The sequence below is a fragment of the Perissodus microlepis genome, chromosome 1 (genome assembly GCF_051167445.1).
Source record: "Perissodus microlepis isolate ML-2025 ecotype Zambia chromosome 1, ASM5116744v1, whole genome shotgun sequence".
Lineage (NCBI taxonomy): Eukaryota > Metazoa > Chordata > Actinopteri > Cichliformes > Cichlidae > Perissodus > Perissodus microlepis.
In genome coordinates this window covers 16,553,275-16,565,808 of record NC_140461.1, presented here as the reverse complement: position 1 = coordinate 16,565,808, position 12,534 = coordinate 16,553,275, and the positions used below count along the sequence as shown (strand labels likewise).

General features: G+C 40.3%; 1 protein-coding gene across 1 annotated transcript in view; it reads right to left on the bottom strand.

The window, feature by feature from the left end:
- The window catches only part of spon1a (spondin 1a), a 58,911-nt gene extending 47,501 nt beyond the window's left edge, over positions 1-11,410 (bottom strand). The window contains exons 1-3 of the mRNA XM_084932250.1: positions 10,744-11,410; positions 9,681-9,787; positions 5,286-5,419 (exon numbers count right to left, since the gene is read on the bottom strand). Coding sequence (XP_084788376.1) covers positions 5,286-5,419; positions 9,681-9,787; positions 10,744-10,975 — 473 coding nt within the window. The 5' untranslated portion in view covers positions 10,976-11,410. The remainder of the gene's footprint in view (positions 1-5,285; positions 5,420-9,680; positions 9,788-10,743) is intronic.
- Between the last annotated feature and the right edge of the window lie 1,124 nt (positions 11,411-12,534).

Sequence of the window (12,534 nt, the reverse complement as noted above, 5' to 3'; positions counted from 1 at the left end):
ACGGACCGGTTTATGCCCGACAATATTTTCACGGACCGGCCTTTAAGGTGTCGCGGATAAATACAACAAAATAAAACTAGTACTGGTACCGAAAAAAGAAGATTTATTCATAACACACGTGAAAAGACCCAGGAAAACAGAGTTAACGATAAAAAACGATAACAAAATAACGCTGAAAACCGATAAAAACCCTGAAAACCATACATTTCACACCTGAGCCTCAACTCTCGCGTACCAAACGACTCACGGACCGGTACCGGTCCGAGGCCCGGGGGTTGAGGACTGCTGAACTATGGTATTCTCAGATGACACTGTGATCTATAGTTAGAGTAAAGAGCAGGAGGCATCTAGAGCGCCTGGAGTTGGGTACAAGTGGGATGAAAGTCAGTAGATGCAAGACAGAATTTGTGTGAATGAGAGGGAGAAAGATATAACCATGAAGCTGCAAGGAGTAGAGGTACTGAAGGTAGATGGGATCAACCATCCTAAGCAACAGACAGTGGACAAGAGATGTGAACTAAAGCATTGCAGGCAGGGTGGAGTAGGTGGGAATGAGTATCAGGGGTAATTTGTGACCAAAGGATAGCAGCAAGAGTGAAAGTGAAGATTTACGTGATTATACTGACACCTGCGATGATGTGATGATGTTTGGAGATGGTGGTAGTAACAGAAAGCCATGAAGCAGAACTGGAGGTGGCAGGGAAATCAGAAATCGAAATCAGAGGAACAGCTCAGGTTGAAATGTTTGGAGAAAAAGTTAGAGGCAAGGCTGAGACGGTTTGGTAGAGATATGTGTAAGGATAGTGAATATACTGGCAAAGGTTGTTGAAGATGAAGCTTCTAGGCAGAAGAAAAAAAGGAAGACCAAAGAAAATATCCATGGTTGTAGTGAAGGAGGACATGAAGTGTGTTTGTGTGACAGAAGGGATAGGGGGAGATGGAGGCAGGCAACCAGCTGTGGCAACCCCTAAAGGAAGCAGCCAAAAGAATAAGAAGAAGCTTCATATTGTTATCATGCTGGGATATTCCTCTTTTGCCAGGCTTCTAGGGGCTGGGAGGCATCTTGTCAGCCAGTGTTTTGTTATATCCACAGACATGCATTGTGCTCTCTATAAATGTTGTGTCCTCAACACTCTTGCATCCACAAACCCACACTGGCTTAGCGCTTTCATCCAGCCATCAGGGCTATGCATTCACAGTAGTAATCCTGACCAAATTCCACCAATCTTTCAGTGCTGTGCTGAAGAGAACAAGAGAAGAGAAAAAGGATTTTTTTTTCTTGGACATAATCCACAGGGCTGACTGGATGCAGTCTCCTTCACATTGTCCAGGTTGTCACAGAAACCTAAATTTCCACTGATTACCTTTTTACTAACTCTGAAGCACGTCTTTGAGGACATCCTGCAGCTTCAAATAATGTTACAGTGGTTCAATCTATATCTCCAGATTATTGCTGGAAATGTTTTCCAAAACCTTTATTTAGTTAGCCATTGATCTTTCCCCCTGTCCTTTCTCGTTTCCATTAGTTAGGTTCATTAGAAATCATGTCTGTGATTCTGTTCCGATGAGGTCTTCTAGCTTGTGTCAGCGATCACAGGTCCCTTAACTCTTGTTGCACTGAGTTTGTACTTTCTTTTTTTATTTCTAATCAAAATATTCTGTTTGCTAATTTAAAAATTTGGCAAATACTGAGAAGTTAGACAATTTGGGAACCTCTGACAATAAGATCATATTACACATGAGAGTACTCACTTCCCTCACATCCCTGCTTGATGTAAGATTAAAATGGTATTTGAAAGAAGGTATGATTTTACTGCCAAAATAGCCTCTCATATAACGCAGATGAACTGATTCAAGGTAAGTGACACCACCAGCACTTCTCTAATTGTTCACACTTTAATTCAATCTCACCTCAATTCCACATATCTCCAAGAGACAGACGAGCAAACTCTGCCTCACTGCTCACCCACTTTCCTGGACTGGCTAGACAATCAGGCCGAGTAATGCTTATTTAACATCCAATTTAAATTCTATCTTACTTTGCTGGATCCACACCACCGCCGATCCCAATCACCACAAAAGTGCACTTATTTGAATGTGTGTGTGTGTGTACGCGTGTCTGTCTCTGGGTGGTGTAAGTCTGAGAGATTAACAAAAAGAAAAAGGAAAGACAGTGAGAAAGAGAGAAGCAAAGGTAAAAAAAAAAAAAAAAGGGGGGGGGCAGCAGAGACTACTGTTTTAGGGCTACAACCAGCTCCTGCTACAACAAAAACATGAAATTAATGAAGATCCATATTCTCAGTTGCAAGAAGAACTCACAAGATGCCTAAACATAAATCCACTCCAAGACAAATGTATTTACATTTAATTTCTGTAGGACTGCTTCCAGTGTTCTCAAAGCATCCTTTATCTGTTGCGTCATCTAACTGATGGAGCTAAACACACTCTGACAGCTGCATGTGGTTGTGACATTCACCAGATCAGTGATATACTCAGACAGCTCATCAAAACATACCACACTACTATCCATATAGCATGCCAGAGGGAAATTACAAATAAAACGTCTCGCACCAACAAATGGAAAGAGACAAGATAGTAGCAAATTCAGTGGTGACAGCAACATATGGACTGAATTTAGTTATAGCTTCCGTGGAACCCAATCAGGTTGTGTGGAACTACAGTCTGATAATACCACTGTGACTAGAGTACTTTGTGTCACTAGATACTTATGGGTATGGGTTTTTACAGTTTTATATTTATCGAGCCCTTTGTAGTCTCTTATGTTCTATTTCCAATCAAGGAATAATAATACACCAAAGTAATAATAGAGGACTAAGAAGAAAATCAACTCTTTCTCAGATTCTGACATTTTTTTAAACCTTTTTGGTGTCTAACTAGGTTTGAATTACGATGGCTAGTAGCAATTATTCCCTTAAGCTCAAGGGAATAAATAAATAAAAAACGTATTAAATGATTATTTCTCTCTTGAACACTGTAACACGTATATAGCAGCTTCTTATTTTAAGCAGCCACTTTCATTAATAACGGTCATTATATTTGCTAACAGGCTCATAGCACTCTGCAAGGCCTATATATCTATGCATCGCTTCTGTATACTATCATTTTTAGTTAAACAAGAGTGAGACCCCAACAGAAACCCAGCAAAGGAAAGTTTGGTTTTGATTTGAGCTTATGAGAAGGCTAAAAATAAATGGTAAGATTTTTAAAATGAATGCTCTGAGTTCAGGAGGTAAATGAGCATCCTTGCCTAACCCTATCATCACGGATCAACCTTTGAGAAACCCAAACCACCAAGCTCAGACTTTCCATCTAAAAGACAGCAACTGCCCATCAATTATACTGTAGCAAACCACTCACGAGGAGCACGATTTCCTGGTACATGTGAGTCAGTTTCTATGAGACAGACTTGTGCACACACTTGTAGGTTCATGACCAGATGTTTTTTATTTGTCTGCTTGTTTGTTTGTTTTTTTAAAGATGACATTTTACCAACAGCATTATTGAAAGGCAGCTACCTTCCCTGATATGGAGAAAATGAAAAGCAAATATTTACCCTATACCTGCATTGGTAATGAAACTTGTCTACTCTAAGCTAATCTAAGATAGGAAGGTATCTCACATTGTTATGTTGTTTTCTGCTGTTCAGTGATTATACAGTTTGTGCCTGTTTATGCACAAAAGTTTTACTGGAAGTTGTGCAATATAATAACCACCAGTGAACAGCAATGTATCTCCCTCTAAGAAGTTTTTTGTGCAGGGACTTTCACATAAAATTTTTACATAGTTTCACTTTTTATATCAATAAGACTGTACTAGGACAGTCGCTGCATTCGAGCAGAGTGGCATATGCAAAAACCTTGTCATCATTACTGCAGTCAGGGTGAAGAGCAGAGACAAATACCCACTGCCAGCCTGTAATTATGATTTTCACAGACATGTGTTCTGAACAGTAAGCTTCTTACTCTCTCCTTTCCGCATTGTCTATGTGCTGATAGTGCAGCGACATCTCTGCACTTTTAAGTATCTCTTTCAAGGCTGTGCACTCTGTCACACTTTTGTCACACTGTTTCCTTTATCTATTAAGTACCAAATACAATTCAACCATTATCTCCCTGGCCTCTACTGGGAGAGCATATATATCGTTGAACGTGACCAGCCTTTTGAAAATTGGGATGACAACGTATAGCGAGGATGAAAACAAAAACAAAAGCAATTTTTAATGACTCCTTTGTAAATAAACAATGATAGATGTAGATCACACACCAGAGAAAGAGCATACAAACTGTTAAATAATGCATTTATCAGAAGCCTTCGTGAACCGCACAGACCCTCAGTGCCTTTCCACTTCATGCACTCTCATTATTTCCCCGCAGTGAAGTACAGGATTAATAAATGGATTTCTGTCATGATGTGTCCTCAGCTTAACATGACTAGTCTTCTGTGTTCAAGTAAGCCCAGAGCACTTACAACAGCAAGAAATGAGTGGTGCATATCAGGTATAAAACTACTGAAGGTAATATTTCGTTTATCAAGCCAAATGAAAGAATTTAGTTAAAAAATTAAACTAAAGTCATTGCACTAAATCAATCTCTTTTAAAAATCCTAGTTCTAAATAATCTATATAAAATCGAAAAGCTACTTACTTGAGACTTGAGGCTAAATTTCACTTAGTATACTTGTATAAATATTAATTCGTTAGATGTGGACTTGAAATTAAGAGAGAGCAAGACAGTTGGTAAAAAAATATCTTATTTAAATATCTGAAGATATTTATAAAGCTATATTAAATCAGGCAAAGCACAGTAAGTACAGACAGTTACAGAGTGTCAGATTTGGATTCTGTTTGCGATGGTTGCGGTGTTGTGGGGGTGTGAGTGTAAGTGTGTACACACAGGAGAGAAAGCACACACTGTGCTGTTTATAAAGGTGCTCCTCTGCATTTTTTTAATTATTGCAAAGTTCCTTGTGACAATACAATAACGAAGCATTATGTCTGCCTGCCTCAACGGTGAGTTTCTTGTTCCGGGTACATATTTAAACTGCAGTTGGGACCAATTCTGCTTTGCAGCCTAAACGTGATCAGCCTAGCTTCAGCTTACATGAATCAGTTTCACATGAGTAATACATCTGGAGGATAACCTGCAATTACCCGTATTTTTGACAGAATGCTGTATATGTAGACTAAATTTGACTATTGTTTTCATTGTTTGAGCTGAGGGCTTGACTCTTCTAAGCAGGCTGACCAGCCGTTGCTGTATACATACTTGAGAAAAACACAACCGGAGCCACTAGGGGGTGCAGTCCAAAACACCTGGATACTGGTCCTTCTGCGAGGAGTGCTCTCTGTCACTGCAGGGTGGCAGTTGGTCATAAACTGTGTTTCCTCTTCATCAATTATCTGTAAAGCATCGACACACAAACACACAAAGAGATCAGTAATGAGTATAAATGCATTGACAAGATGTGACCGAAAAAGAACTGGAAACACTTGCAGGTAAGATAAATTTTGTCGTATCATGATCTCACAAACATAATTAACAGCTGAACTGAGATTAAACACACTTTTTTTGTAAACATCAGTCAATTCAGTGAATCGTGTTAGTCTTACACCATCAGTTATCTGGTCTTTAAACACGCTTTAGTTATTAGAGAACACATTTCCAGCTTTAATAGTTACTGTAATGAGTTTAACAGCATGTTGGCTGAGTGGTTACTGTTGTTGAGGGTCCGTGGTTTAAACCTGTGCTAGATGTTGGCCCAAGACTCTCTTAAAAATAGGTTTTTAATCTTGGGGACTTTGCATTTTTAGATAGATACATAGCCTTTGTGGGTTCCATGATAGCGTCAAAACACAAAAAAGGAGCAAAACCTTCTTCCACAGAGAAGATATTAAAAGATATTTAAGGAAAAGCTACAGATATCATGGAAAAATGCTCTAAGGCTGACGTGTTTGGATTAAAGAGAAAAGGAACACTTAAAAAACATAGACATGCTCAAAGCTATCTCCCAAGGGTGGTAATGTGGGAGCTTAACGGCTTGATATACATGTCTGATGTGCCTAAACAATTTTTGTTCTCTTACAACAGGACAAATCGTGTCTACAAACTATGCAAGAGCTATTTATAGAAGGTGTTGTGAGCAGGTATGCTGTTTATAATAAAGTGGCATCAGGATGCCAAACCTACCGACTGTGCTGCATATTTATATATTTTCTGGTAAACAGAAGCAGTAGAACAATCTATTTTACTGAGCGGAGAGATGCTTGTGGCAGTTGAAACGAATCAGCAGTTTTGGTTAAAGTAATAAGCTATTGAAGGCTCCACCACCGGGGGGGCTTCTCCTCCCTGAATAGAGGAGGGTCACTATCTATCATGTCAGCCAAGCTCATGTTGGCTCGCCTGGCTGTACGACTAGCAGGCAAATGTTGGCCACTGCAAGTCTCAACCATGATTCTAGAATTTTTTCTGGCATCAAAGCACAGTGTGAACATCCCTGTGGGTAAGCCAACCGAGCTCATAAAAGCTATGCACACCAGGTGAAGTTTCTTGGCCGAAGCAGAGGCACTGCATGACGTGGGGCACAGGCGGGATGCAGTCACTTTAGCTTTCGCTTCTGATGTCTTCAGGTCATTAAAAAAAAAGTCCCCAGACTTGAATTAGGCTGAAGAGTCTAAATCCGTGCTCCCCTCTTTACTCAGCTCCACACCTGAGATATTAAGCACCTGAATGATTTTAACTGTGGGACAGAAAATTAGTTGAGTTGGCTGCATGAGAGAGCACAACCGCTGAGACCAAGGATCTGTTTGATAGGAAGTGACATCCGGGCAGTAAAGGCAGGGAACTTTCTCACTCCATAAAGCTGTCAGCAGAGAATTTCCTTTGTCATGCCACGTTATGAATGAGTTCCCTTTGAAATTGTGTGTGAGAGAGTGTGTTAAGAGTTAGACGGAGAGTGAGAAGGGGAGTCCGGGAGCTTTGTGTGTGTGCATGCCATCCATGTGTATGCAGCCGATCGTGATCTGAAAGATTACACACCCCCTCCCCTCCATGTTCCCATGGTTTCTAACAGGCATTCTGGGCTGCCCTGAATGGACTACACCACATGTTAAAAGCAGAGAAGTCACATGGGACTGCATTGAACACCATCTGCAAAAAGAAGCGACTAATTTGCTGCAAGACAACCTATGATCCTTTTTTTACTCCCTCGTTTTCAGATCTTCTGACAATAGCTTGACAATGGCTGTTAGGAAAACTAACAAAACGGGACATTCCACCGGAAGACTCAAGTTGCGTTTTTTGAGTTTATGCAAGAGTTTTGTGTCAAACAAAGTGCTTGGTTCTATGCTATGCCCTGGTCAGAGCCAAACATCATTCAGCAACAATCTAAAATAACATAGGGGCTGCAGAAAAGTAGCTGCAAATGGAACAATCCGCCACAGAAATTTCAAAATACATCCTGACAATTCCAGCCCACATATAGCCACACAGCCACATGACAATTTGCCTTTTCTTGTCCTATTATCTCACCCTGCTGAGAAGTAATGTCTCATCAGACATCGCCAGCGTTCCCTGCTGGTTTACACTCTTGCCAAAAAAACACACATAGACACACAGTGGCAGCTGACCTCCCCAGAGAGCTCAATAAAAGTGCTTTTCATCAAGTCGGGAGCTGTCCTAAGACGGCTGAGATGGGGCACACCAGCAGATTTCAAATGAGCTGTATGTTAAATAAAGCCTAAAGCCTCTGTTGCAGCTTCCTTTTTTTCTTTCTTTTCCTTCAATTCCTTGGGGCTGGTCCACCCAGAGCTCTTTCACAAAGGAGCAATAGTGTGTCTGTGCGCGCGTATGTGTATATAGGTTTCTGACATAAGAGACGTAAAGTATGAAAGACTGACTGAGCAGGTGATGATAGAGACATATCTCTTTAGACAGCAGTTTATTTTTACTGCTCTGTCACAGACTGCTTGGAAAGACAGGTGATCATCTGCAGCCGTGAAAGAGACCTTAAACTTCTAAAAAACCCGGCAGGAGTCCAATCAAAAGCAGGTCACAGTACTGACACATCTGCTCTTTTTACTTCTAAAGTGAACATCTAAAAGGCAATGATCAAACATCTATCCATTTTATCTATTATTCTCTGTCCACTCAGCACCCATTTATGTGTTGAGCGATGTGAGTGTCATTTAAATGATGCAGTCTCTCCTATATTAACTCCTGACGTTTAGCGCCCCGTCACTCCAAGCCACACTCCGCCATATAGCTGAGGGACGCACTCGAGGCTGGCATTAAAGAAAAACGTCATGAAATCAACTGCAACAACAAATACGAGAGAAAAAAAACCTTGGTGGTGTTGATGCTGGGTAATGAGTTGTGAGGTGCAGACGGGACAAAAACAACGTGTTCCTGTCTTTATGTCCTGTCATAATCAAGGCTTAGGTTCACAAAGAGTGCCACAGCATGGCAGTAACTGTGATCAGAGCAGCCTGTGCACTGCTGTGTGAACCTCTCTTTGAACCGTAAAGGTTTAGTAAAATAGCAGGTTTTTATGTAAGAAACAGTTAGAATGAACACGCTTGCAGGAGGCTAAACAGGAGAAAGCCAGACATGCTGTTAAAAGTTCTCAGCAGGAATATGGATTTGGCTTTGACTAAGACTGAAATGGGTTTTTCTTTATTATTATAGTATATTAATGTGATATAATGGCTTTATTATATGCCTTATTAACTATAATCTAGTATTTTTATGAAATATTTATGAAGCTAAAATCTGTTATTTTCTTGCTGAGTTCTTTCCAAATCCTTTGTGTCATCTTATGCAACCTTTAAATCCTAGACATTTTTTAAACTGCCATCCTAACTGCACACAAACACACACACACACACACACACACACAAACCTGATAAGGATAAGCAGAATAGAATGGATGGATGGATACATTTTATCACCTTATAGTGTAGTTCCTTTGTATAATATGAAGTAACACAGACTGCATACAAATTATTAGAAATACACATGAAATTTCATTAACTATCATGTCTTTTCCCTACCACTTGTCTGATCACGCTGCATTACAATTATTTGGCCATTATCACATGTGCATAGCAGCACCAGTTGCCTTGCCTTCTCTTTTTGTCTTTCACACTCTTGGCCCCTCTCTGTTCTCTTCCTCCTCCCTACAGTACTCCAGCTGGACCTTCTTGTATAAAAGGTTAATTACCCTCTCATCTACTTTGTTGTACAGTACCTACATACATGCCTACTTTTGAATAGATGGCTTCTGAAACTCTACACACACCTTCCCAAGCCAAAGCAAAGCATAGCTCAAGGGAAGATGTGCTGAGAGTAGGCTCCTTTCACATGCTATATCAAGCCTTTTAGAGGAGGTGAGGTGAGAATAATCACACTTTGACACATGTGAAGACAGGAGGGCTGTCTAAGGAAAATATCTGTCTCTCCACTCATGTCATGCACAGTTGTTATGCTAGATGAAGGATGGTATGAAGAGTGCAGGCGTGGCGAAATATGCTGGCTAGTATTAATTTAGAATTTGCTGTGTCCCAATTTAAAAAATAAACATGTTAGACAAAAAAGTGAGTGAAAAAATCAGTGAGAAATTTCTAATCCATAACACACAGCCATATGTGTTGGCTGTTACCATACCTGAAAATTCCCAGCATAGTCCTCGTCTTTGTCACCTTCTGCACCATCCTTCAGGGCAATAAGGGTGAACCCTCTGAAGTAGGAGGGGCTGGCTGCAGTCACAGTCACTACATGGAAACAAAAAAATATTAGAAGACAACATCACCTGACAGGGAGCAGCTTAACTACAGTCCTTCTTCCAAACACCTGATTAAAGTGGGTTAAAATACCTGCTTGAGTAGTGTTGTTGTATGTATAAATAATACTATATATTTTAAGCTCAAATATATAAAGGACAAGCTAAAGTTAATGTAATTTGCACATTGCCTTTCTCAAATTGTCAAATTATCCAGATTATGTTTAGGATGGGATTTCTGCCCATTTTTACAATCAGTCACAACATCAAAGAATGTTGAGTTACTGCAGAAAACTGTAGTTGCTGTACTCGGCAACCTAATTGGTGTCTTTAGACATTAACAAATACTGATTTAAACTGAAGCTAAATCATTCAAACATTTAAAATAATTCAGTTGTCATTTTGATTGCTAAACAAAAAGTAGTTGGAATTAAAGCAGGCAGCAATGATCCAACTGCAGCGCAACACATTGTCGGAACCAGAAGGACAGAAGACTAGAAATCACAGAGCAGATGGCACATGCCCATTTACTGCACCCAAAAACTTTCCTTTTAGGAAAAGAGAGAGAGAGAAAAATCCGGGGCTGGCTTTCAAGAAACTTGTTAAGTATGGAACACAACACCAAAAGCACGCAAGAGTTCATAGAGGGATTTAGCTTTCTCAGAAAAAGCCTTCTTAAAATTTTGATCATACAAAACTATTTGAGGCACTCTATTTGCTCTCAGATGTTCAAATCAGATTTAAAATGATCTGTCGTTAATCTTTTAGTAGTTAAAATACACGTCTGCTTATTGCGATTGTGCGTAATCATCTTAACGCTCGCCCCGCATCAAAAGTAGATTGTGCAGAAACTTATCTTAAGTTTGCATAGTCTGCTGACTGTGGCTTAGAGGCAATGCACAGGCACAATGGAAAGCAGCGTACTACGCGTATATTGCTAACACCAACCTCTGTATGTGCTCCCTGGGTGATAGCTCTCCGGGTCTCCTTCTACCCGGAGCCGAAACTCGCTGTTGCCCTCTTTCCTATTGCTCTGAGCCCGTAATACCCGACTACAATACCCGTCCGCCTTCCCGCCTCTGTCAGAAGGCTCCTCGGTGAATGCAAACGTATTGCACGCCGCGGTGGAGATGAAGCAAAGCAGGAGCACAAAGCGTGGATGTAGTCCGGTTGCTGTCATTTTGCAGATTTGCGACAGCCAAGTTAATGCGCGGAGCTGAAAGAAATCTTGTCAGAAGAAGAACTGACGCTTGCTTCAGCTTCTCCTTAACGTCAAACCAAGTTGCCAACTGCTGAAGTACACTTCTGCTGTGCTAGGAGGACAGCTCCATCCCGGAGTGAACGGGAGAGAGGAGAAGTGAAGACTGACTGGGATGTGCTCTGCGCTCGCTCTACAAGAACGGCACACCGCGTGAAGCTGGTTAAAGTGAACAGGGTAGCAGGGGTCCGGGGGAAAGCCAAGCGCAGAATGAGCGCTGTGTAGCTGTCTCCAGGCGCACAGCTATTTACAAACCGAGTGAGTGATGAACGCAAAACAAGAGAAAAAAAACCAACAAATTCTTGCCAATGAATGTTTACGCAGAGGAAACGCATTTAACATAGTTGGACTGAACTCTCGTGCGACGACTGTGTGTGTGCGTGTGGCATCACTTAAGTGTCTTAAGAAAGACATGTGCACCATGACACAGACAAAGGAAATAACAAAGCATGCTTCACGGTTGTCAAGGTGACTAATTTGGAAAGAAAGAAAAACTTTAGTCACAAATAGCTTCTCTGTAATTGCATTGCTCTCTATTTTCTTGCAACACAAAAGTTAAATGATAAAAATTATAATGTTTGTACGTATGCCTTTTTAATGCTTTGGACAAAATCCCAAACTGTCATTATAAGCAAGACAAGAATAGCCACTATTGATCTCCCAGTAACATCTGAAAAACATCCTCCAAGCAGAAGCAACCCAGCTGTAGTGCCGTAACCTGTTAGCTCCACATACAGACAAGTAGACAATGATTCATTTTTGATAGCAGGACAGAGTGACCCTACATACTTACTACATAGATACGTAAATATGTAATACCCATGGAGCTGTCTGTTGAGATGGCAGTTGGTCATTTAGTTTGGCCACCATTTGGTACAGACTACAGTCATTTAGTGTTCTGCTCAAACACACCACGACAATATTTTTAATTAATTACACAACAGCAAAATGTTCCTACACAAAATTGTAGTGCTCTACATATCCAGTTTTCTTGCAATTCTTAGGATAAAGTACATTGGACTACAGGTTTGTATTGAATACCAGATTGATTTGTTCATTTTGATTGAAACTCAGCTGTTTCTTTTGTCTGTATTCTTTTATTTTTACTTGCTATATCCATACTCCTGCTCACTTTTTACACTTTTAGTTCAAATTAATAAGCTTAAAGTCAGTGCAGAACTGCTATCATAATCATGAGTGTGCCCAGATGCTCTCCTTCGGGGAAATTGTGTTTTTCACTAACATTTATTTTAAAATATTTATGATGCATTGATCTGCTAGTTTCATTTACAGGTATTGTTCTACTGATTTATTGGTTAAGCATTTAATACCTCCGAAAACAAATCCTCAACCTCAGTAGCAGAAGCGCTTTAGTTCTGGGTTTTCTTCACCATTTCCTGAAGAAAAACAGAAAGAAAGAAACACTGAAATGAGTGCTAGTCTGAAAAACATAGACACATAGCTTATAATTTTTTTAATCC